The sequence below is a fragment of the Salarias fasciatus genome, chromosome 15 (assembly GCF_902148845.1).
Source record: "Salarias fasciatus chromosome 15, fSalaFa1.1, whole genome shotgun sequence".
NCBI lineage: Eukaryota > Metazoa > Chordata > Actinopteri > Blenniiformes > Blenniidae > Salarias > Salarias fasciatus.
In genome coordinates, this window is record NC_043759.1 from 27,146,666 (window position 1) to 27,171,524 (window position 24,859).

The 24,859-nt window shown below is 46.8% G+C and overlaps 2 protein-coding genes across 2 annotated transcripts; one reads left to right on the forward strand and one right to left on the reverse strand.

Moving 5' to 3' along the window:
* Nucleotides 1–551: 551 nt before the first annotated feature.
* Nucleotides 552–5,512, forward strand: LOC115401514 (leucine-rich repeat-containing protein 15-like). Its single transcript, XM_030109764.1, has 6 exons — nucleotides 552–872; nucleotides 1,581–1,765; nucleotides 1,837–2,093; nucleotides 4,510–4,630; nucleotides 4,696–4,831; nucleotides 4,901–5,512. Exons 1-6 carry the CDS (start codon nucleotides 710–712, stop codon nucleotides 5,083–5,085), a joined length of 1,047 nt encoding a protein of 348 aa, XP_029965624.1. The 5' UTR covers nucleotides 552–709; the 3' UTR covers nucleotides 5,086–5,512.
* Nucleotides 5,513–21,015: 15,503 nt separating this feature from the next.
* On the reverse strand, nucleotides 21,016–23,172 carry LOC115401515 (uncharacterized protein K02A2.6-like). Its single transcript, XM_030109765.1, has one exon. It carries the CDS (start codon nucleotides 23,170–23,172, stop codon nucleotides 21,016–21,018), a length of 2,157 nt encoding a protein of 718 aa, XP_029965625.1.
* Between the last annotated feature and the right edge of the window lie 1,687 nt (nucleotides 23,173–24,859).

Genomic DNA, 24,859 nt, shown 5'->3' on the forward strand with positions numbered 1-24,859 from the left:
GAGCAACATTTGCAGGATCAAGAGTTTTTCAAGCAGGATGTCAGCCTGTTTCAGTCAGTATGAAGCAGCTGTGACATGAGCTCCAGCATCCTTCCTCCCGCCTGACTCCTCCAGTGAAATCAGCTTTAACGTGAGTGGGAGAAAGCAGCAGCGAGGGAAGTTATTTAAAACAATAATCAGGCATTTGTTTGTTTGTTTGCTTGTTGGGAGTGTCACCGCAGTGTGTAGGCACTTGATTTGTTGCTCTGCAGTCCTTTTGATGTTTGAAGGGATTGTCTCTGCACACGTTGGGCTTGAAATGGGATTAGCCACGGATGCACTCCTGATTTTCCACAGGCTTTTGTGTTTGGCAAAATAATTTAGGAAACTAGTTTTTCTGAATGTGCTGCCATTGGAAGGTCTAACTTCAGTGTTCCTGGGGAGGTTTTAGAGATTTAAAAGGTACAATATGTATTATTTTCAGTATACAACTCATCATCCATCCATCCATCAGCGTTCAATAACATGACTGCAGGGTGTCCGTATGTTAACTTTTCATTCCCCTTCTTTCATCGCAGCAGGTTGCAGTTTAACAATTCTGTCAAAGAAGCAGCTGAACTAACTACATTATATAGTGGATATCAATGTTTGTATTTAGTGCAAAGTGCTTTACAAACTCTACAAATTAAAGCTTCAACTTGCAGGGAGACTTCCCCGGTCGCCCGTCTTGATGCTGGCGTTGCTGTGGACGGTGCAGACGATGGACGCCTGTCCGGATTCCTGTAAATGCTCCAGGAAGTCCGGGCCGGAAAAGTCTGAAGTCAACTGTCATAAGAAGGGTCTCCGTGTCTTTCCCTCCCAGCTGCCCAGTGACGCCTGGATCATTCAGCTGGGTGAGCCATTCTGTGGATCACTTGTTGATGCTTGTCTGTAAAGCTGGACGAGCAAAGTCAAGATAAAGATTTCTAAATTCCTGTTCAAAACAGCCTCATTAGAGCACACTGCACTTTCAGTGCATTTCACGGTGGATCAGATAAGGAAAGGACCAAGAGAAACATCACTCAGGAGTGTTTCAGTGAAGGATTCGGCTGTTTTTACAGCAGACAAACTGCTGGAAACGGTTTTGTTTTCATGTTTGCCTGTGTCCACCACGGAGGGATTTAATGGACTCCAACTGAAACCCCACCAGCTCAGGATGGAAGCTGATATCATGAAGTCGGATGTGTTTAAATCCAACCTGATTAAAATAAATTAGCCATAGCAATGCACTGTGATGGATGATCTGTCACAAGTTTGAAGCTGTGGGCAAAGAAAGGCAGAGATAATCAGAAAAGATCCACGCTCTAATCAGGAGGACGACACAGAAAATACCCAAAATAATTTAATAGTGGAGCCAGGTGAGGAAAAACCCCTGACGACAGTCACAGCAGCATCTCTGCTAAAAACTGAGCCTATCGGCCAAACCGCTTCTTAAACTGTATGAAAAACAGTTTTTATCTACTATAGATCAGCTTCTCTGTGTGTGTGTGTGTGTGTGTGTGTGTGTGTGTGTGTGTGTGTGTGTGTGTGTGTGTGTGTGTGTGTATTGTTCATGACACCAGGGGAGAACGGCATCACCGACCTGAAGCCTCACACTCTGAGATCAGTCCCAAAGATCGAGAGTCTCAACCTGGAGCGAAACGCCATCAAGTCCATCCATCCTGGAGCGCTGGCCGGAGCCGAGCAGCTGATGCTCCTCAATCTTTTCGGGAACCACATCTCCAGCCTTCCGCCCCGAGGCTTCCAGGTAAAGAGCCGCCATGCAGGACCTCTCCGCTGAAAGCAGAAAGCAGACAGACCGGCTTCCCGTGTCTGCAGGAGCTTCTGAACCTGCGCTTCCTCATGCTGGGCCAGAACCAGATCGGCACTTTGAGACCGGAGATGTTCAGCGGCATGAGGAACCTGTCGGACCTGGACCTCCCTCTCAACGCGCTCACCCTGCTCCCCTCCAACGCCTTCAAGCCGCTGATCGCCCTCAAAGTGCTGGACCTGTCGCTGAATCGCATCCAGAAGATCTCTCCGAAGGCCTTCGCCGGCCTCAGACAGCTCCTCTTCCTCAACCTGGACAACAACAGGTGGCAGAAACTCGCTTCCTCCAGACTGTCACAGTTCCTCATCAGTGGTACTAAGAAGCACATTTTCAACTCTGCAGTTCAACCCGGGCTTTTCCCATCTTGATCAGAGGATGTTCACAGAAAAGAGGAGGAGTTTACAGCGTCACCTCAGTATTTTGGCATGTCAGGGTTCAGAATCCTCACTGAGCTTAATTTACTTTTAAAAATGTGCTGTAAAAAAACCTCTCCATTGTAGTGCCTTGACCTGGAACAGCATAAAACTATTCAGCTGTTATCAGAAAACAAACTACTTTAAAGGGCTTACATGTGGATGAGTGGCATTCACTGCAGACTGCTGACTTTTACTGGTTACTGTCCAAAAACTCTGATTTGGGCAAGCTGGATTTTTTTTTTTCAATTTATCTAATCTATTTAATTATTTAATTATTTATCTATTCATAGATCTGTTTGTGTTTTTTCTGCATTTCCCTCATTGACAGTGAAAAACAGAAGGACAAATATCATTAGATCAAAAGAAAGTCACAGATATGAAATCACAAACTGAGCCTTTATTTCATGAAATAAGAACAGAAATCACTTTATTTCCATTGCAGTAAATCAAAGAATGTTAAATGTGCTTACTGTTCACATTCAAAATCCTTTTTTGACAGAAATAAAAGTAAAGTTTAAATGTTTTTTCAAGATGTTTCAATCAATGTTTTTAATTGATAAATTTACATAAGAAAACTGATGAGGCTTCATTTCAACACAGTTAAAACACATAAGAGATTTCTTTTCAATATGAATTGGTGAACTCCTTCAAAAAGATAAATACAAATTATTTCTTGCACATAGATGACAAAAAAATTACATTCACATAATTTTAAAATGAAGTTTAAAGTTTGTGAAGTGTTTCAAGGACATCAGTGCAAGTTTACCAGACCAGCTGAACTGGTCTGTAAATAGAGTAAACAACAGAATAATGAACATCAAATAACATTTACTCTCATTTTCAGTGTCTCTGTTTTTAATCTTAAAGCCTCTAATGAATAAATCAGTGTTGGTTTCCTGAAGTGAGGCTGGAGTCTGGATCCTCTCAGTCTGGCTGCTCTGCAGACGTTACTGCTGCTCTTCACTGAGACAGTTGTGCTGCTTTGACTTGATTCCTGCCGTCTGAGAAGACACTTTACCACCCAGTTGATCTGAAACAGGTGAAACTAAAACAGGTGAAGATCTTCTTTGCACAGAGTGACGGTTCTGAAAGACTGCATGATCCAGGAAGCAGCAGTGATTCCTCCAAATGCTTCTTCAGAACTCTGCTTTGAGACTCCAAACCTCTCACAGTGGGTGAAACGTCCCCCACGTCAGAGGTTTATGGATTTTACACACAAAGTGAGAGTCAGGTTCTCAGTGGAGAAACAAGCCCTCCCTGTTTTCTGACCATCGAGATGCCTCGCTGCTGGTAACTGACATCAGTTTTCCTGAATCAATCCCTCCTGCTCTCTGGAAAAGTCCTCTTGATTGACCAGTCGGTGGTAAAAGAGCAAACGTTTCCTCCATGAATGTGTCGCCATTGAAAACCTAATCCATGTCCTAACTTTCTCCTGATCAGACTCATCAGAGGACTTTTATGAATCATTTCACAGCCCAGAAATAAAAACTGCTTTACAAGAAGAACTAAAACATGAATAAACAAGAGTTTAGAACAATCAAAGCATAAAGCAGCTGAAGCCTCCTCTCTTCCAGTAGTTTCCTGTAACTCACACATTAAATCTCAATATTCATCTGTGTGGTATCTTTCACAAAGGACCTGTTTGATAACTAACACTCACTTCACATCCCAGCATGCCACCTGCTGCCCACCGTCACATGATCTGAACCAAGGAGAGTCTGACTGGCTTTCTGCACCAGTCATTCATTAATTGGTTCATTCAACTGCATGTTTTCAGATGTAGAGAGAGAAAATACACAACAAACAGTCCTGATGAAGCACTGAGCGCTGGAAACAGATGAACATCAAGGAAATCTATCAAAGGTCTTCATCAACATCACATTAAGAATGGCTCAAACTTCTAAAACTGGCAGTAACGTTTCTATAATGTTAAAACAGCGCTTCACAGAAAGAAATATATGTTGAACTGTATGAATTGCTTCAGCTTTTATTTGATGTTTTAAGAGGTTTTGGCTCCTCAGACGAACTGGATTTGTCTTAAAGTGTGTAGAAATGGTTCGCCTGGCTGCTCCTCTCAGGTTCACACAAGGAAAACTGAAGTATGATCACAAACAGCTTCATGTGGTGTGGAGCTCTGCTCTGATATCAGAATAAAAGACACAGAAATCTGTTTTCTGCAGAAATGAAAAACAGCAGATAGACGATAGATCAGATATTCAGCTCTACGCTGATGAGCTGACGTCTTTGTTCTCTCTCTGAACCCAGCCTGAAGACTCTTCCCGCCGGCGTCTTCAGGCCGCTGCGCTCTTTGGAGATGTTGGTTCTGGACAACAACTTCCTGTCCACGCTGACGGCGTCGGCTCTGGAGGGTCTGATCAACCTGCAGGTGAGAAGCCCCTCATGTGTTCATCAGTTCACCCTGCAGCTAAAGCCCTCCGCCGTGCGCTTCAGGAGCTCTACGTGAGGAACAACCAGCTGGAGCTGCTTCCTGCTGACGTCTTCTCCAACATGCCCAGACTGTCTCAGCTGGCGCTCAGCGGGAACCGCCTCAAGACCCTGGACGGGACCGTGTTGGTGAAGATGCCCGGTAGGATGAGGACGAGCGGCGTCCGCCCCGCCGTCCGGCGGCGCTCTGACGTGTCTTTCTCCGCCTCAGGGCTGAAGAAGCTCGACCTCCACGACAACCCCTGGCACTGCGACTGCCAGCTGGCCTCCCTGGTGCAGTGGATGGGGCGGACCGCAGCCACGCTGTCTCCGCGGGACGCCGTCAAGTGCGTCAGTCCCCCGCAGCTCCGGCGCAGGAGCCTGGGCGGCCTGCAGGAGGACGCGCTGGTCTGTTAGACCGAGGCCTCCACATCTGGACCAAGAGCGCAGACTACTGGACTTCTCTGTTCACTACATTTGGTTCATCTCTTCTAAACCTCGTCGGGTAACAGACTCCAAGGTTTTGTCCCCCAGCAGCATAGAAGGGAACTCGTCCTTCATGTGACCAGAGGCAGTTAGCTCCTTTAACCTGCTAACAGCTGCACGTCTCTGACAGGAAACATGGCTGACAGAAGGCAGAGTGTGGCGTGGGCGTCTTCCTCTGCCGTAGATAAAACCGGAGCAAACAGGAACAACACCACAGCAACACGAGCAGGATGTTTCAAACAGCTGGAGACTGAACATCCTGAGGCTCACCTGGAAGCAGAGAGGGAGGCGGACGTGCATCAGCTGGAGACTGTAGGCAGCCCGGTCTGAGACAGTCTCCACTGGAAAACAACTCATAACACACTGTTTTTTACTGAAAGTGGAATAGAATAATTATATTCTACAAATAGAAAAACAAGGCCACTGAAATATATGCTTCAAAGCTGTTAAATAACCAGTGTGAGCCATGTGAGTGGACTTTTAAATCTGAAATTTCATTTTAAACTAATGAAAGAAATCACTGAAGGTCCAACACTGTAGACTGTAACAGTACAGGCTAATATTTAACGGTCTGCTTGATGTTAATCCTGCTAAAGTGTCAAAAGCTTGGTTTTCAGTTGCATGAAGAGACTCTGGAAGAGGGAAGTTGAGTGATGCTGCAGCAGGTCTGCTCCTCTCGGTCGGAGCTGCTTTTCACCTCACAGAGGATCGGCTGGAGTCGGACTCCACCCGTCTGCTGTCCGACGCTCCAACTCCTCCGAATAGACCGACGATGGAGCGAGAGAGCAGCTTCAGGACGCCGACATGGAGGGTGGGAGTGAGGCGGGGGGAAGGAGCTTCACCAGCATGGCTTCTCATCAGCAGAACACTGTTTCACCAGAACCTCCACCTGTTTTAAACCTGCTTTGAACGGAGACAGAATGAAAGCAGAGGGACGTCGAGGCTTTACTGGAGTCTGTAGCTCCTGGTTGTTCTCCATTCACCGTCCTTCCCTTTAAAAACCTGTTTCTCTTAAAGAACAAGGCCTGTTTTTACCATTCAGCCCCATAAGCAGCATCTCCACTGTTCACAGAATGTAAAGATTTCACGCTCTGCAGAGTCTCTGATGAGCTGAATTTAGACGGCGGTGGGTAATACGGCGAGGACGCATCAGGCTCTTTTCCTTTGACATGACGACTGTGTTGTGTGTGTTTTGTTCTCTGGCATTTCAGATTCCCTGCAACATGCGACATGCATTAAATATCACGTTTTATGCTTTGGTGCAACACGATGTTCAACATTTGCGCTCTGTTTAAGTTGAATGATTCAGGATCTTTGTGGACAGACGGGGAAACATTCTGGGCAGACAGAAGACTCTATACGCTGATGTTAATAAACCGGTGAGCATTTCACCTCTACAGATCCCCCCATGACCAGTCGCCTTAAAAACATCAGTAAATAAGATAAACGTTGCATTTGATTGGTGTATTAATGCGAGGGTTTGCTGCTCAGAGATACTGTATGTCTCAGGGTCATTTGGACTGTATTTCAGTAGAGTCTCACTGAAAGCCTTGTCTGAGGAGCAGCAGGGTGACTGATGTGGGCGGGGCTTATCCACAGGTGAATTACCACATAAAGAACAGACCTTTCTGTGCTCTGGTTCTGGAATAGCTAAAGCGGCAAAGACGCACAATATGTCAATGTGAATGTCTCCCAGCAGCAACATGCCTCTTTTCTGCTGCTAACAGGAGGATTTCTGCCTGATCTGCTGTGTTCGCTGCACTGCGCTCCAGTCGGCTGTGTTTACCCACACAACGTTTCTCCACAGCCGCTTTGTGCAACAACTAACAGGAACGCTCAGCGAGACCTTCGTCTGCCAAGGCAGCGCTCTACTGGACCCAGATAAAGAGCTGCTGGAAGCCCTCCCTCTCCCTGGATTCTGGCATCAAATGAAACGTTTCTTTATTTTCTGGAGGCGTTTTTACATTTTCATTCCTTCTGGGTCTCATTGAGTCGTCCATCTTCTTACCTGAGAGAGATCCGCCGGGCTTGAGTTGGATTGACGAGTATCAAACCAGCAGCCAGACCGCCTTGTTGCTGCCTTGCTGCAGAAAACTGCATCTGTTTAGTCCAGACAGACACCAAAGTCATGCACAGGAAGAGTCACTCACGTTCTTTAAGTCAAGTATGACGACAGATAGAGACTCCTGTCCAAGTTAACGTACTAATTAGACTGGAAAGACGTGCACAAATCTGTGAATATGGTTGACAGCATCATTCTATGGAAGTTACAAGTAGAAAAAACTACCAATGACAGATATAACATACAGTATGAAACATGACTGGGTCCCTCATGAATTTCACTCACAGAGCAGGCGTCAAACTCATTTTACAGTTTTACTTAGCAGACGCTTTTGTCCAAAGCGACGTACAACAGTGGGGGCAGTTCAGGGTTCAGTGTCTTCCCCAAGGACACTTCTACATGCAGACAGTGGGAGACAGGAGTCGAACTCACAACCGCCACATTGTGGGACGACTGCTCTCCCCACTGAACCACCGCCGCCCCATTTAATTATAGAATAGAATAGAATAGAATAGAATAGAATAGAATAGCTTTACTTTTATTTTCTGCAGTTTATTCAAACCAACATGAGCAGTCATGAAGGAAAAAAGTGGAATCTGAACTTTCTTTGTGACACTGACTTTCTTCAGATTTCCCTTCCTCTGTCCGTCCGTCTTTTTCTGCAGTACAGAGACACCAAAGACGTCCAGACGTCTCCGTCCAACGTCTTCCAGCTCTTCTGGCTGGAATCAAGTCTCTCCCTGACCAAACCAGAGATATGACCTCTCCAGAGGGTTCTGGACTGATCTCCTGGCCTCCTCCCAGTCAGACGAACCACCACCCCCCGACACACACACACACACACACACACACACACACACACACACACACACACACACACACACACACACACACACACAGCAGTGTGCGTTGTGTTTCTCAGATGACTGTAAACAGTCTTCGTGGTCAGAGGGAACAAACCTCCTCTTCTGAGCATTAATGCATGGAAAATGTGTTTCAAATGAATAATTGATTCTTCATCATTCCTCCTCCTGTCCTGCAGGGACAAGGTGTCCCCCTAAACCCAGAAGCTCTCTGGTCCCCTGCAGGGTGTTGCTGAGCTCTCCCTGGGTCTGCTTTCTGTGCATCCCCTTGGGTTCTAGGTTTTAGGGTTTAGGGTTCAGGTTCTCCCTCATGTTTAATAAAGTCATGCTCTGGTGTCAGATCTCAGGTGTCCTCCACGTCTCATTTCACCGTTTCTGGTTTCAGTCATAAGACACTTCACAAAATATTACTCAAGCCTGACCATTGGTTTGGTTCTGAGAGCGGGAGCCTCTGTTCTGGTTCATCTGAGCCCACTGAGGGCGTCTCCTGGAGTGTTTCCTCCTCAGGGGAAACTGGATGAGCTGCAGTACACCCTCACCTGGGGCGGCTGTGGTTCAGGGGGGAGAGCAGTCGTCTCTCAATCGGAAGAGAAGAGAAGAGAAGATAATCCTTTATTGATCCCCAGAGGGGAAATTCAGGTTTTGCAGCAGTACAGGGCAAAGAACAACAAGGGTCGTGACATGCATCAGGTTAAAAAAATAAGATAAAATAAAATAAAAAATAAAAAATGACACATATATATCAGGACAAAGCGAGGGTGACGTATAATAAACAGAACAAAATGAGAGACAATGACCATCCAGAGGGAAAAGTGAGCATAACGATTAGTACCAGGGAGGTCAGCGCAGTGATGGACTGTGGCCTCCACTGCTGTTTCAGAGTCTGATGGCGGTGGGCACAAAGGAGCGCCTGAAGCGCTCAGTTCTGCTTCTGGGTGGGAGGATGCGCTGGCTGGACGAGCTGCTCGTGTCCCACAGCTCGTGGTGCAGAGGGTGGGGGGGGTGGTCCATGATCGCCCTGATTTTGTCCCTAATCCTCCTCCCTGCCACGGTCTCCAGAGCGTCCAGTTGAAGGCCCACAACAGAACAGGCCTTCTTCACCAGTTTGTTCAGCCTGTTGATCTCACCGGTCTCGATGCCCCCCCACCAGCACACCACAGCAAAGAAGAGTGCGCCGGCCCCCACAGACTGGTAGAAGGTCTTCAGGAGCCTGCTGCAGACGCCAAACCACCTGAGTCTCCTCAGGAAGAACAGCCTGCTCTGTCCCTTCCTGAAGAGGGCATCTGTGTTGTGGGACCAGTCCAGTTTATTGTTCATGTGGACCCCAAGGTATCGATAGGAGTCCACCCTCCCCACTTCCTCCCCCTGGATGAAGATGGGGACAGGGGACCTCCTGCTCCTCCGGTAGTCCACAACCACCTCCTTGGTTTTGCTGATGTTGAGCTTCAGGCTGTGGTTGTCACACCATGTGACAAAGCTCTCAGTCAGCCCTCTGTACCCCCCCTCGTCATCATCAGTAATGCATCCAGCAACGGAGGAGTCATCGGAGAACTTCTGGAGGAGACAGGAACCAGAGCTGAACCGGAAATCTGAGGTGAAGAGGGTGAAGACACTGAACCCTACAAAGCCCCCAGTGGATGGACTGAGCGCCTTGCATGGCAGCCGCCTCCACTGGTGTGTGAATGTGTGTGTGACTGGGTGAATGTGATCTTGCAGTGTAAAGCGCTTTGGGCTCAGTCGGTGCAGGGTAAAAAGCGCTATATAAGTGTCGTCCGTTCACCATTTCACCTCACACGCAGCAGGAAGCAGACTGTCCAGACGTCACACGTTCACCCAGAGGTTTCACCACGTTAGAGTCTGGAGCCAGAGGCCTGCAGGATGAGAGTTCAGAGCAAACACAGACTACAGCGGCTGACTGTCAGAGGCCACGGCGGCGGGGCGGCGTTAAACCACAGAGCTCCTGCAGCACGCTACATCTCACACATCCTCGCCGAGGCAGGCTTGTTCCTGGACAGGCTGATGTTATGAATGTTTTGGCCATAACTTCACTTTGCTCACAAAACTTAGAAATTCTTCACGTTTCGGTGCTCATGTGGCCTGAATGAACCGACTGATGACTCCAGCTGCTTCCTGTTACACAACGTTCAGCAGAAAACTGCCCGGCTGCTTCAGAAACGCAGTTTTGTCACGTTTTCCGTTGATAACTTCAGAATAGTGACAGAGCGCACTGCTCCCTCCGTCTCTGTGGAAATGTTTGAACCCTCCTGAAAGCTCAAGGTGACCTTCAGACCCTCTGTGCATTTCAGGGGACCTCACAAAAACCAGCGTGCAATTCAAGAAACTGAATAAAGGTTACTTTCCATCAAGAAGACCAGATCTTTCAAACATCGGTTCAAAGTGTCTGGCTGACTCAGAGGAAGCTGACGGTTTGACTCTGCTGGCATCTTGAACATCAGAGGAGCCGGAGCTGCTCCTGAACAGTGGTCATGAAAACATTTCCTCCAGTTGTCCTCACTTCCTGATAGCCTTGAGCTGAGCTGTTCACTGCGCTGCTGCTTATTTTGTGGTTCATGTTTTGGGCAGGATGTGAGGCAGACCTACTCATGTCCATGTCCAACTTTAAAAAAATGTTCTGAGAACCTTCGTTGGTTCTAAATATCTGATATTTCTTCCATTCCAGAGGAACCAAATCTGATTTTCCTTCATCCACAACAATTCCACACGACCGGTTCGCCAGTGGGCCCTGCTGCTGAAGAAGCCGAGCGGCAGCGTTTGCTCCGTAGAGCCACAGCGGCTGCTGACGGCGTCCTGGTGGGATACGCAGGTGACGTCCCACCTCGCCTCAGTGTGCTCCAGAACAATGGTGAGGCGGAAGTGTAGCGTCCCGGATGGAAAAAATGGCCTCTAAAACTGATGGTTCACAACCTTTATTAACAGCCCTGCATGTGAACACACCGTTAGAGCGACAAAAAATAAAGGAAACACAATTAGCATCTCTTTACGGTCTGTTTTTCCTGTAACCTTAATTCTCCTTTATCTCATTACATGTCAGGAATGGCCTTGTCTTTAAACCACCTTTGAGCCTGAACAGTCCTTATTTGAGAGCTATTACCAAGTATATTCCTTAGAACTTTGAACCTCGTTGCCTTTTCTGAACCATGAAATAAAATATACAAGATACAGCTGTGTTTCATCTCACCTCACGTCAACACTGAACTGATCAAACTTTGCATTGCTGAGCAGCGCTCACACTGACGAACATGGACCCCGTCTACATGAACCCATCCAACCATCACACAGTGTAACAAACTATACATTACAAAACATGAGCACCAGCCTGGTTTCCTCATCAACCAGGAGCTAAAGAACCATAAGCAGCCTTGTTTTATACTTTAAACAGCCTTGCTGTACTTTCGCGCTCCGGCTGCTGCTGCACACTTTGCCACAGTTTCCATCAGTTTACGACAGTCCTGCGTTCAGGACCCTTCAAAATAAAAGCGTTCGCTATATTATTGCGAGAAGTGCACAAGAACCTTATGAACAATTTCAAAATAAAGTCAACCTTAACAAGGTCAGCTACAGGAAGGCAACTAACAGCAGCTAGCAGCTAACAGCAGCTAGCAGCTAACAGCAACTAGCTGCAGCTCAACAGCAGAACAGGCTGAAGACATGTCTTCTCCCTGGAGTCTGCACAGTAGCGAGTAAGATATATTAATTTGATTGCATTGGGTGTTTTTGTGTACGATGTGGTTAGAATACTATTGCTGGTCCCTGAGACTTTATTTTTCAGTTCCAGCTGTGAAGTATTGGCTGATCGGTGTTGATCTCCGGTACTGATTCACAGCTGCTCAATTCGGAAAATTCATGAGCCAAAGTTGACCAATAGCAGCTGATCTCTTAACCAATCATGATACCGTGTTTTGTTTTTTGTTTTTTGTTTTTGCCCTGTGTCCTTTCATCCAATGGGTGTTCTGAATGAAGCCAGACAGGCTGGCGGGATGCTGATCAGCTTTTCACACCTCTCCGGTGCGGTGTGTACAGAGCATTTGCAGCTGACGTCACACACCGGCCTTGCGATGCATGCAGGGTAGTCACCACCATGTTGGCATGAAAAACAAATCCAGAGTAGCACAGTGTGTCTGACGTGTCTTCAGTCACCAACTTGTTAAATAAACTGTCTTTTAAGACAACAATGTGTGAAATGTGGAAAGTGTATTATAACATCGTTTTTAATACATTAGTTGTGTATAGTTGTACAGTTGTGCCACCGGTTTAGGACCATTTCAACGTTGTTGATCGCTTTTCCTTAGAAACGAAAATATAGAAATACTGACTGTGAGTATTTTCATGATGAACAAGTCCATTTTGGCCTGGAGTTTAAAACTGACATGTAAGTTAGCAGATCTACGCACCTTAGACTTCACAAGAACGTTGTCCATGTTGCCGATTCGACACTGTCCCAGCGCTCCCACAAAGCCAGAAAAAAAACACTTGTCGGAATCCAGGCTCTTGTGCGCATAAGAACTGTCGATTAGATTACAGTAAATGTCGGCGTACTCCAGATCGGCGAGTTCTTGAGTCTCAGCCGTGCATATGGGCCATGCTGCAGCCTGAAATCCGTACTTCCTTTTCCTGGTATCGGTCTTTGTGTGTTACGTCAAGATTGTCCACTTGATCTGGCAACACAACAATATGCCGACACTCTGTATCAGTCGACACTTGCAACGTTAAAGAACACCAAACGTGCACTACTCTCTATGGATGACAGCGCGTATCACGGTTTGTTTTCACTCCAACCTGGCGGCGGTCCTCCGGTTGCCAACTTCCGGGTCACATGACTGCAAATACTCTACAATGTGTTTCAAAAACCCCTTGAGGTTTTTGGTTCAGCCTGGCTTATCCTGATTGGACCAATTTAAGATGAGCTTATTTAAAGGAGAACGATGCAACTTTTGCTCTCGCACTCCCCCTACTGGTCTCCTGTGAAAGCTCACCGTCATAAATGTTCTCCACGTCACCGACCGCCCTGCCCCGCCCCCACCCCCTTGAGCAGAGAGCGTCCCACTCCCGTTTCATTTTTTTCCGCTCGTCAAAGAAAGTTATTTCTTTTTGGTTCTGCCATCTGTGAGCCCCTAAGGTTGACATTGCTAATGCTAGCGAGGGTTTCATGTTTGTTTTACGCGCTTTTATACTTGTACTCCCATATGAGTGCCGTAAAGCAGGTTTGTTCTCGCTCCTCTGAAAGTTGCAAGTGCTGTGTTCAGGACACAGACCCCGGGGGGAGTGGAGGGACCGGCGAATCACCGTGCCAAGTCTTCGTTTCCCCCCACAGGGATTCTGAAAAACACTGAGGTAAAAAAGTTGCATAGTTCTGCTTTAAACAGGTGTGAGTCTGTCAGTTTGCTGTGAGGCTGATCCTGAAGGGTTTGTGAGTTTAAAGACAATTTCTTGGGAATTTCAGACGATTAATAAATTAACCAAATTTTCAGAAATGATGAATTGCATCCTCACTCTTTCTGATCCTCCAGATGACGTCCAGATGACTTATGTCTCCGTCTCACACACACAGTGAATCAACCATGTCTCCATCAGTACCTGTCTGATCTTCAAACTCCCCTTGAATGAGACCTGATTTCTGTCCCCAAACGAAAGTGTCCCAACAACATGTGAGGTGGGGTTATGGAAGGGTGGAATGGTGGAGAAGCTTGACCTGACTGAAGTTTACTGTGAACAAAAAGGATCTGACCGTGTGTGAGCACACTTCCAAAAAGGACAGACAGCAAGTTGCCGTAATAAATAATATTAAAATCAGTCCAGCCCACAAATAAAATTCGGTCAGTTAAAAGCTCAATAAAACAAATGGGGCTATATCTAAAAAAATAAAACAAATGCCGGTCTCCAAGCTCCAAGGTCCTCCGTCCTGCTCCTGGGATCCGATCCGGGGATCCCTCAGTCACGCGTGCCAGGTCTCCCCCCGAAGGCGGCGTCTTCCTCCGCTACGATGCTGGGGGTGTGACGTCACACACCCGTCTGCTCGCCTCGCTCCCTCCGGGCTGGGGCTGCACGCTGGGACCCTGCATGGAACAGAGCTGCAGCAGTGACTCCATCTAAACGCCCACGCTCTCCGCGCAGCCCTTCCGACCAGTGCTACTGAACCTTCAAGGTACTCAGGGCCAGGCAGGGTTTCCCCTGCCTCTGCGTGTACGTCGCGTGGTCGCACTGGCGGTCCCAGCGTGGTCCTGATCCGCAGTGCGCGTGCCGTCCTCCCTTAGAGCTCCCACCCACTGCAGAGTCTCTGGAGCACCCCTCCTGTCTGCTGGCGTCTCCTCCTTATATCTTCCTCATCAGCACACCTGTGTGCGCTGATTAAGCAGGGCGCTCCGTGATCGGAGGGTTTGTGGGGATGTGTCAGGTGAGGTGGCCAGTCATTCAAAAACACAAATGAATAAAATGCACTGCAAAATAAATACTAAATAAAAACACAGCAAAATCACAGCACACACACAAAAAAATCTAAAAATCAAACAATCTAAAAGGCCACATCCTGGTTCCTGGATCACAAAAATATTACAGTCAAATTCAAAAGAACTCTTATCTCTTGGATAAATGAGTTGTTGAAGAATAAAGAGCAACTAAAATGGGAAAACAAGAAATAAAAACATTGTAAAACAAAAAAATTAGTTCAAAGCAATCATAAAATGACTAGAATTTAAAAATACACAAGTTTGAAATTTGAAAAACAAAACAAGCAATGCTGCTCAGAAATAAGCTAAAAAGGTGTTAACAGGTATAATGTTGAAAATAACTCTAAACTAGAAATTGGCACTCAGAGAGCGCAGACCTCTGCCACAGCTCAAATCAGTCACCAACAACAATAAGAACAGCATATATAATAAAACAACATTGTGATCGGGGGAGTGATCGGAGCGGAGCGCTGCGGCGTGCAGCGCCTCTCTCTCTCACCCTCTCTCCCTGTGTGTGTGTGTTTATCTGAAAAGGAAAACCGAAAAGCAACATAATTTATGTTATTACTTCCGCCAAGGAGGTTATGTAATCACGTCGGTTTGTTGGTTTGTTGGTTTGTTGGTTGGTTTGTTAGCAACATTACGGAAAAAGTAATGGACGGATTGCAATGAAACTTTGTGGAAAGGTGGGTCTTGGGCTAACTTAGAATCCGTTAAATTTTGGTGATGATCCGGATCACTGTCTGGATCCAGGATTTTTTAAAGGATTCTTTATCATGGAGAGATAGGGCAGGCTTTCACATATTTGGGCAGGCCCGCCGACAGGGGGGGACAAACGGGTCTGTTGTCCCGGGCCCAGGGGGGAACGCACTGGACGAGGAAGCGCTGCGCACGGAGTTTCTGATCGCCTCCCATGTTAACCTATCTGACTGCCCTCACACAACGCGCAGGGGTTCGCCGCACGCCACGGCTCACGCTCTGCTCGCCCGCTCTGCTTCGTTCTATTTTTCACGCGAGCCGCGAGCGCCGACAGCGCCATTTGTCAAGCTGGATCAAGCAGATCAGACCAGACAGGAAGTTGGAAACAGAAAAGGCAAGACAGTCCGGTCAATTTCCAAAATAAAATAAATTAAATGACAATTAGTTACGGACGGTTTTGCTCGTCCATCTATAATTTATCACTTGGGTCTAATCACAAGAGAGATGGACACACACACAAACAGACACACACACACGTACGCACCCAATCAAACAAACAAAAACACAGAAATACACACACACACACACTCAGTGACAGAGATCCACGTGATGCAGAAAAAAGAGGACAGGAGGAGAAACAGTCTCTCCACAGGTCATCAAAACACACACATCCATACTGGCAGAGGTAGAGTAATGTTGTTGGTGACTGATTTGAGCTGTGGCGGAGGTCTGTGCTCTCTGAGTGCCAAATTCTAGTTTTACTTTATTTTAATTTGAAAATTACCGGATTCTCTCGTGTTTTCCGTTCCCGACTTCCTGTCTGGTGCGATCTGCTCTGCCCAGCTTTACAACTGGCGGTGCACGGCGCGGCTCACGGAGAAAATAGAGAGGAGCGGAGCGCCCACGCTCCACAGTGCGAGCCGCTACGTGCGCGGCGCTCCCCCGCACCTCCTGTATGAACCGTCAGAGAGGTTAACAGGGGCGCCAATTTGAAACTCGGTACGCGGTGCTTCCGCTTTCGTGCGCGGCGCGTCCTGTGAACCAGGCGTTTGCCCAACCATGTGAAAGCCTCCTGATCTCTCAATGATAAAGAATCCTTTAAAAAATTCCTGGATCCAGACAGTGATCCGGACCATCACCAAAATTTAATGGATTCTAAGTTAGCCCAAGACCCACCTTTCCTGTTCCACCTGATCCGAGTGATGCCGAGCAGTGCGGTGCTCACAGGGAACACGGAGCGTCGGGGCACCCCTTGTACGGCCACGCCCCCCCCCCACCCCCCTCCCCCCCCCCCCCCCCCCCCCCTCCCCCCCCACCCCACCCCCGTACACTGCGCCCTTGGTGGCCGCCCAGTTCGCTGATGCCTGGAGCCGGCCCTGATGAAACCATTAAAACCAGGTTCAAAAACAGTTGGCAATGAGATATTTACCCTCCTGAATTATTACTGAAACTCGATAAATGCAACATAAGATTTAGACCGTCGTGAGACAGGTTAGTTTTACCCTACTCATGATGTGTTGTTGCAATAGTAATCCTGCTTTTTTCTGTGTGAATCATAAGTGTTCATGAAACTTTATCAGCTGCGTTCGCCTCCTTTTAACTGTTCAACATGTTTTGTGACTAAAAGTAAATTTGATTTGGTGGAAAGTCAGAAAAACTATCGTTTTTGGTCATGAAGGTTCCAGATCTCTGTCTCATAATCAGGGGGTTCGGGGGGTCGTGGTCACCTCAGTCCTCGCCCCCCATGCAGCTCGCTGTGGTTCCTGGAGGAACCTTCAACAATATGTTCTCCTCTTGAGGCACTAAAGTCAAGACGAACACCAAACGTTAATCCTCGGCCCCCCCATGCAGCACGTTGTGACTGACTGTCTTTACCGCCTGTTGTTGCTGCTTGTAAATAGAAAAATATCAAGACATAAATTCTTGGTTCAAAACAACAGAATGAGAGCAGTGTAAAATGGAATGGTTTCTAGTTTTTAAATAAATGAATCACATGAAGTCTTGTTGGAGCTCCAGGTTTACTATCTCACTCTTAACGGACTTAAACTTTCTCCAGTGACTCAGAACTCAGAGATTCAGGATTCAGACTCAGTGTTCACATGTAACAGCAGGGTAACATGGAAAAGGTGTGTGTCATATTGTTTGTACAGAAGATTGTTCAGGAATGACACATTGTTGTGTTGGTCGTGATTTTTGAGCCTCAAGAGGAGAACAGTATTTCTTCCTGCTCCTCCACTGAAGTGTTTCTGGCTCCTCCTCTTCTTGAAAAACACAACAACATGTGATTTCTGATCAAGGCCACTGACCTCCATCATATTTCCTCCTCTGAGTGTGTCAGAGGGGAGAAGGCGGGGCTGCAGGTGTTACCAGGTAAAGTGTCCTGCAGTGCTGCAGTGACAGTGTTGAAGGTTCCTCCAGGAACCACAGCGAGCTGCATGGGGGGCGAGGACTGAGGCCACCACGGCCCCCCCGAACCCCCTGATTATGAGACAGAGATCTGGAACCTTCAGGACCAAAAAGAATCTTTTTTCTGGCTTTCCACTAAATTAAATTTACTTTTAGTCACAAAACATGTTGAACAGTTAAAAGGAGGCGAACGCAGCTGATAAAGTTTCATATTTAGTTATGATTCAAACACAAAAACTGAATCTTATGTTGCATTTATCGAGTTTATAACATAATACTGAAAACACCCACCCAGCCACCCACACACACACACACACACACACACACACACACACACACACACACATAATATGCTCAGTCAAAGGACATATGGCAGCATTTGGATGGACTCTTCTGGGACGACCAAGGCACATTGCAGTATTTGTCAGAAAAACATTTATTTCAAATCCTGATCAACAAACAACTTAAAGCACCAGATGAGAACTCAGAACCGACAGTAACAGTGGCAGATGTCTGAAAATAACAGACTGACTCTGGTTCTAATGAGGAGCTTCAGGGAGACACTGCAGAGGAGCTGAAGAGCCATATGTGGCTCCAGAGCCACAGGTTGAACACCGCTGTTATCAGAGAAAACTTCTTACACCAAATAAATGTTCAGACTTTATCTTAAAGCTCCAGGTTGACTTTATAGTTCTGATTAAGGTCATGAAACAGGTTCTAAACAGGCTCTGTCAATGATTGGCTCCTCTGGTGAGTCAGAGCAGAGACATGGACTTTGTCTTGTTAGACCTGAGAGACGGACTGAGAGGAACACAGAGCAGCTTCTTCTGTCCTCCAGTTTCCTCACATGGAAAAGAGTCTGAAGAAGATGTGAAGAGAGTTCAGGTGAGAATCTGTCAGCTCTTTAGAAGCTTCCACAACGGAGCAGGAGACTTTTTAACTTCTCTTTTCTCTTTCATTCTCACCATCACAGACCTGACAGCTGCTTTCTTCTCATTCACCTGCTGGAAAAACATTTAAACCAACATTTAACACGAGGTAAATAGTGGCTTCTTCACATTTTGATGTAGCTGGAAAAAAACAAATTAAGTATTTATACTTTAGTTTCTGTAGTGGGCGGGGCTTCAGCCCTCCTTCACTCTGATTGGCTCATTTTGGCGTCAGTCTTCAGGATACAGAACAAGGGACAACACACACACACAGTATGTGTCGGTGACATTCCTCTGTACTGAGACCTTTGTTGACACAACTTGAGTAGAAATGGACTAAATCTTCCTCTGCTTGGTGATTTCCTGCTGGAATCAGGAGTTGGAGGCTTGTGGACGTTCAGAGTTTGTGTTGGAGTGAAGTTTGACATCAGAGTCAGAATTCACTGATTGTCACTGTGAACAAAGCTCAATGGAATCTGAAATAGAAGTGGCCAAGGGGGAAAGGTGGGGGTCTGCTCAAGTTGGCACGATATTCACAGATTGGGAATTTCAGTGTCAGTAACTCTTCAGCAAAACATCATTAACACACAAAAGACGCCTCTTTCCATCGTGAGGCGCACAGCAAATCCTATAGTGTTGATTTCCCAGTGTAAAACATTTCGAGTTACCGGGTGTTGAATTGGGAGTTGTCTTTACACCTGCTGTGCTGATAAAGCTCGGGTAGTGGAGTTGTTTCAGGGTGTCAAGTGTCTACACTCCTGCCTGAGTTAAATTCTACATCCGGGTGTTTCACGCCCACTGCTGCTCACTCTCCAGCAGAGTCTCGTGATAGCAAGGCTTTTCTCCATTGGCTGTTGCTCTATTTTAGCCCGCCCCTTTCCTTTTTTGATTGGCAGGTAAGTGACAGGCTTGCACAGGTGTTTGATTCCTCCCGGTTCCACAGCAGCGGAGCACCAGACAAATTTGTGGGACTTTTTTTTTTTTTCAGCGTGAGAAATACAATGTGTGGTGTGAGTGCGTGACAAAAGACCGAAATGCGTGACTGTTAGCTCACTGTGGCATGGTGGAGCAGTGGTTAGTGCTCCTGCGTCACCGCAAGAGGGTCCTGGGTTCAAGTACTGGCCGGGGCTTGGGGCCTTTCTGTGTGGAGTTTGCATATTCTCCCCATGTGTGCGTGGGTTCCCTCTGGGTTCTTCGGTCACCTAAATTGCCCCTCGGTGTGAATGGTTGTTTGTCTCCATGTGTTAGCCCTGCGACAGACTGCTGACCTGTCCAGGGTGACCAGGCCCTTGTCTGCAGCAGCTGGGATCGACTCCAGCCACCCGCAACCCTGAGAAGGACAAGCGATATAGAAAATGGATGGATGTATGCAGCGGCGGCTGGTGGTGAAATTTGTTGGGGGGGGCTACAAATGCTTGTATAATACCGAATAAATAGTTAACAGAGCTGCAAAAGCAACATCACCTATGATACACAGTTACTGTTACATCTGTGTGGTATAACTTAAAAGAACGAGACAGGAGACGGACCAACTTCAAGCGTGTGTATTACCATTTCACAACAAGGCGCATTAACATCAGCGCACCGGCTCCAGTCCGGGCAGGTAAGGGAACACAGGAGGGACATTTTTAATTAGAGCAACAGTGAATACATAACATATCCCTCCCCCTTTACTTTTGATACCCCTTATCAAAAAGTATTTAAATTTTCTTCTTTAACTTTTTTTTTTTTTTCAAATTATTGTTTTAACATTTGGCTGAGCTACGGAAAGAAGGTAGACTGCCTCAGTCCGAACTGAACCCTGGGAGTTATTCTTACCCAAGCAAAACGGGTCAGTTACTAAGCTATAAAGTTAGTCTGTCAGGTGGTTTTCTGGTTCTTCTCGGAAGAACACGACCTGTAGGTAGCTCGGGAACATTGTCTCTGGGAGACGATGGTGAGTGTCCTGGTTCGGAGACAACGCCTGGCACAGACATCGGTGTGGGCTTTGGTGTGCCTGGAACAATGTCCATGTCCTCTGGCTGTTTCGGTTGATCCTCCGAAGACGGATGTTGGTCCTGACAAAAGCCTGGGTCTGGAACAGTCGATGTCACAGGGCGCGAGTCCTCAGATGATCCCGCAGAATGAAGAAGCTGGTCGATGTGTCTTCTCCAGATGAGATGATCACTCGTCTCCACGGTGTATGACACAGGTCCTGTCTTCGCGACGACTGTGGCAGGAGTCCACTTTACACCCTGTGTGTAGTTCCGAGCGAGCACTTTGTCTCCCGTTGCAAAACTCCGGAACTTAGCTCTTGAGCGTCTTTCCATTTGAGCTTTTTGTTGCAGGTGTACGGTGTCTTTTGTCTGTTGAGGTCGTAGAAGGTCAAGTCGAGTGCGAAGTTGTCTTTTGAACATGGCAGATGCAGGAGACACCTTAGTAGTTGCATGAGGTGTGTTTCAATAGGACAACAGGAACGCATTGAGTCGGCGGTTTAGAGACTGGGAACTTGGAGATGATTTGAGAGCATGTTTCATGGTTTGTACAAATCTTTCTGCAAGCCCGTTTGTAGCTGGATGGAACGGTGCAGACTTTATGTGTTGAATGCCATTCTTTTCCATGAAAGTCTCAAACTCTTCAGATACCGGTTGCAGGCCGTTATCACTGACAAGTTGTTTGGGCAGGCCATAACGGCTGAACATTGATCTGAGTTCCTCAATGGTTCTGTAGGAAGATGTATTTTTCATCACTGCAACTTCTGGCCACTTGCTATGAGCATCCACTGCAGCCAAGAACATGTGGTTCTCCAGTGGCCCAGCAAAGTCTATGTGGATTCTTTGCCAAGGCTCTTCTGGCCACTCCCATGGATGTAAGGGAGCGAGTTGCGGTTGGTTTCTCAGTTTCTCGCAATCAGAGGAGGATTTAGCTTTTTCTTCAATAGCCGCATCCAAACCCGGCCACCAGAAATAACTGCGCGCAATTTCTTTCATTCGCACCACTCCACAATGTCCAGTATGGAGTTTGCTCAGCACTCTCTCTCTCAAGGGCGGTGGAATGATGACACGATAGCCCCACAATAAGCATCCAGCTTGCACTGACAGCTCATTACGTCTTGACATGTAAGGCTGTAACTTTGGCGTCATCTCTCCTCCCCTTCCACGAGTGACAATGTCCACAACTTCAGATAGCTCAGGGTCAGTGTGTGTGTGCTTCTTCACGTGAGTAGAAGTTACAGGAGCAGCAGTCACTTCTTTGAAGTAGAAAATTTTAGATTTCACGTGTTCACTGTGCTTGACAGGTAACGGAAGCCTCGAGAGTCCGTCAGCGTTTTGATGTTGATCAGACTTTCTGTACTTGATCTCGTACTGATGAGCTGACAAAAGAAGAGCCCAACGTTGCATGCGGCTGGCCGCCATTGAAGGGATGCCAGTGTGCAGACCAAATATGGAGGTCAGGGGTCTGTGGTTCGTTAGTAACGTGAACCTTCTGCCAAAAAGGTATTGGTGGAATTTCTTTACTCCAAACACAATAGAAAGTGCTTCACGTTCAATCTGGGCATAGTTACTTTCTGCCTTACTCAACGTTCTCAATCCAAAAGCGATGGGTCTCTCTTCACCAGACAGCATTATCTGAGAAACAACAGCACCGACACCATAGGGCAAGGCATCGCACGCTAGCTGGATTGGCAATTTTGGATCAAAGTGAGCAAGCACCTCTGACTTGGTGAGTGCCAGCTTCACATCTTTGAATGCGTTCTCACACTTTTCAGTCCATTTCCATTTTGTCGATTTGTTCAACAGTTCATGCAGCGGCTTCAGTCTGTTTGCAAGGTTAGGGACAAATCTTGCATAGATAGTCAGTAATCCAAGAAACGATCTTAATTGACTCACGTTTGTTGGTGATGGAGCCTCCACAATAGCTTTGACTTTTGATGGCGCCGTCTGGAGCCCCTCGCTGTCGATCACATGCCCCAAATATTCAACAGATGGGCGGAAAAACTCACACTTGTCTTTTCGAACTTTCAAACCGTAGTCCTGCAGACGTTTCAGTGTTGCATCCAGGTTCTTCAGGTGAGTCTGTTCATCTGGTCCTGTGATGAGCAGATCGTCAAGGTAGCACTGGACTCCCGAAAGACCACTCAGTATCTGATCCATAGCTCTCTGGAACAGCGCAGGAGCTGAGGTGATCCCAAAAGGAAGTCTCTTGTACCTGTACAGTCCTTTGTGTGTCACAATGGTTAAGAGCTCTTGTGACTGCGGTTCGACACGCATTTGGAGGTACGCTTGGGACAGATCAATCTTACTGAACTTTTGACCTCCAGCCAAGCCTGAGAAAAGGTCATCGATGAGCAGTAAAGGATATTGCTCTGCAGTTAAGACTGGGTTTACTGTGACTTTAAAATCACCACAGATCCTTGGACTGCCATCCTTCTTCATGACTGGAACGATTGGTGTAGCCCACTCACGAGTGCTTACAGGTTCCAGCACTCCACTTTTCACTAGCCTGTCTAACTCAGCCTCTACTTTTGGTTTGATAGCGTAGGGGACAGATCTAGCTTTAAGGCTCTTGGGTGTGCAGTCTGGTTTTACTGTCAACTTAACCATAATGTCTTTCATGCTGCCTAGTTCTCCATCGAAAACTTTTGGATATCTTTTTAGGATCTCGTGTAGTGGAGTTGTTTCTTTGTCTGCAATCATGAAGACTTCACTCCAGTTCAGTTTCAACTTTTTGAGCCACTTACGTCCCAAGAGGGCTGGACGGTTCCCTGCTACAATGTGCAAAGGTAAAGTCTTCTCCTGGTTGTTGTGAGTTAGCACAACATCTACAACACCTAACACTTGGACGTGCCCACCAGTGTATGTTTTCAACTTGAGCTTAGTCTCTTTTAGTGAGAGGTGTTGTAATTTCTCTTTGTAGAGGACTTCTGACACCAGAGAGACGCGTGTGCCAGTGTCAATCTGCTTACTTACTGGTTTCTTCTCCAACAGTGGGCTGATCCAGTAGCCATCATCATCCTCGTCCCTGATTGATAAGACATCCACTTCATCTGTATCTGAGCTGCTCTCATCCTGCTCATGTTCCATTTTGTTCACACTTTTCTTTTTGTTTTTGTGAAAATCACTTTTCTTCTTCATTTCGTGATGTTTGCTTGATTGAGTCTTTTTATTTCTGCATGCACGTTCAATGTGGCCTTTCTTACCACAACTTCTACAGTCCAAGTCCTTACACCAGCATTCTTTTGCCTGGTGCCCTGTTTTTCCACATCTGTAGCACATTTGACCAAGTGTTGACTCCTTCATGGGCTGCAAGGTCAGTTTGTGGACTTGAGCTGAAGCGCTCAGCTGCTGAGCTTCTTTTGCTGCCATCTCCATGGATGTGCTGATTTCTACTGCCTTGTCTCGGGTCAAGTTGGCCTCGGTTAGCAAACGCTTTTGAATAGCCTCACTGCGTAGACCACACACCAGACGATCACGTAATGTGTCACTGAGTGAACGTCCAAAATCACAGTGTTCAGATAACTGTTTTAATACAGCTACAAACTGTGAAACAGATTCTCCATCTTCTTGGTTTCTTTTATGAAATCTAAACCTTTCTGCAATGATCAGAGGCTTTGGTGCACAGTGGTTCTCAATATTTCCACTATCTGGTGGTAGGATTTGTCACCTGGCTTTTCTGGTTGCACTAGACTGCGTAACAGGTTGAATGTTTTACCTCCAATAACACTCAAAAACGTTGGCACCAGTACTTCATCTTGTATTTTGTTAGCCAGCACAAAGTACTCAAATCTCTCTGTATATGAGCTCCACTGCTCTGTGCTTTCATCAAATGGTCCTATATTTCCGACCAATGCTGCCATTTTCGCTTCATTTGTTGGTTAACACACTGCTGCTTGACTTTTGTACTCATCCGTTTATTGCTGGTCTCTTTTCCTCTGTCGTCGTGGAGAATCCTTCCTTCCCCGTCGTTACTCAGCGGTCCTCGGCGGTGACGCTGTCCTCCCAGCCGGTCTCACTCCGCCGCCAGCATACAGCACTCGAACTGCACTGATTTAGCATCGCGCTCTCCACTGCAGCACGTAAAAAAAAACACGACTTGTCCGTCAAAAACAAGACATGTGCGGTTGCGCTAATCCTCGTCGCCAGTTTTTGTTACATCCGTGTGGTATAACTTAAAAGAACGAGACAGGAGACGGACCAACTTCAAGCATGTGTATTACCATTTCACAACAAGGCGCATTAACATCAGCGCACCGGCTCCAGTCCGGGCAGGTAAGGGAACACAGGAGGGACATTTTTAATTAGA

Bases quoted from the DNA above. Each gene is read 5' to 3' on its own strand.
- LOC115401514 (XM_030109764.1), top strand. From the start codon at position 710: ATGCTGGCGTTGCTGTGGACGGTGCAGACGATGGACGCCTGTCCGGAT. The intron at 4,631-4,695 runs GTGAGAAGCCCC...CGTGCGCTTCAG, and splicing joins AGGGTCTGATCAACCTGCAG to GAGCTCTACGTGAGGAACAA. The intron at 4,832-4,900 runs GTAGGATGAGGA...TCTCCGCCTCAG, and splicing joins CGTGTTGGTGAAGATGCCCG to GGCTGAAGAAGCTCGACCTC.
- LOC115401515 (XM_030109765.1), bottom strand. From the start codon at position 23,172: ATGAAAGACATTATGGTTAAGTTGACAGTAAAACCAGACTGCACACCC.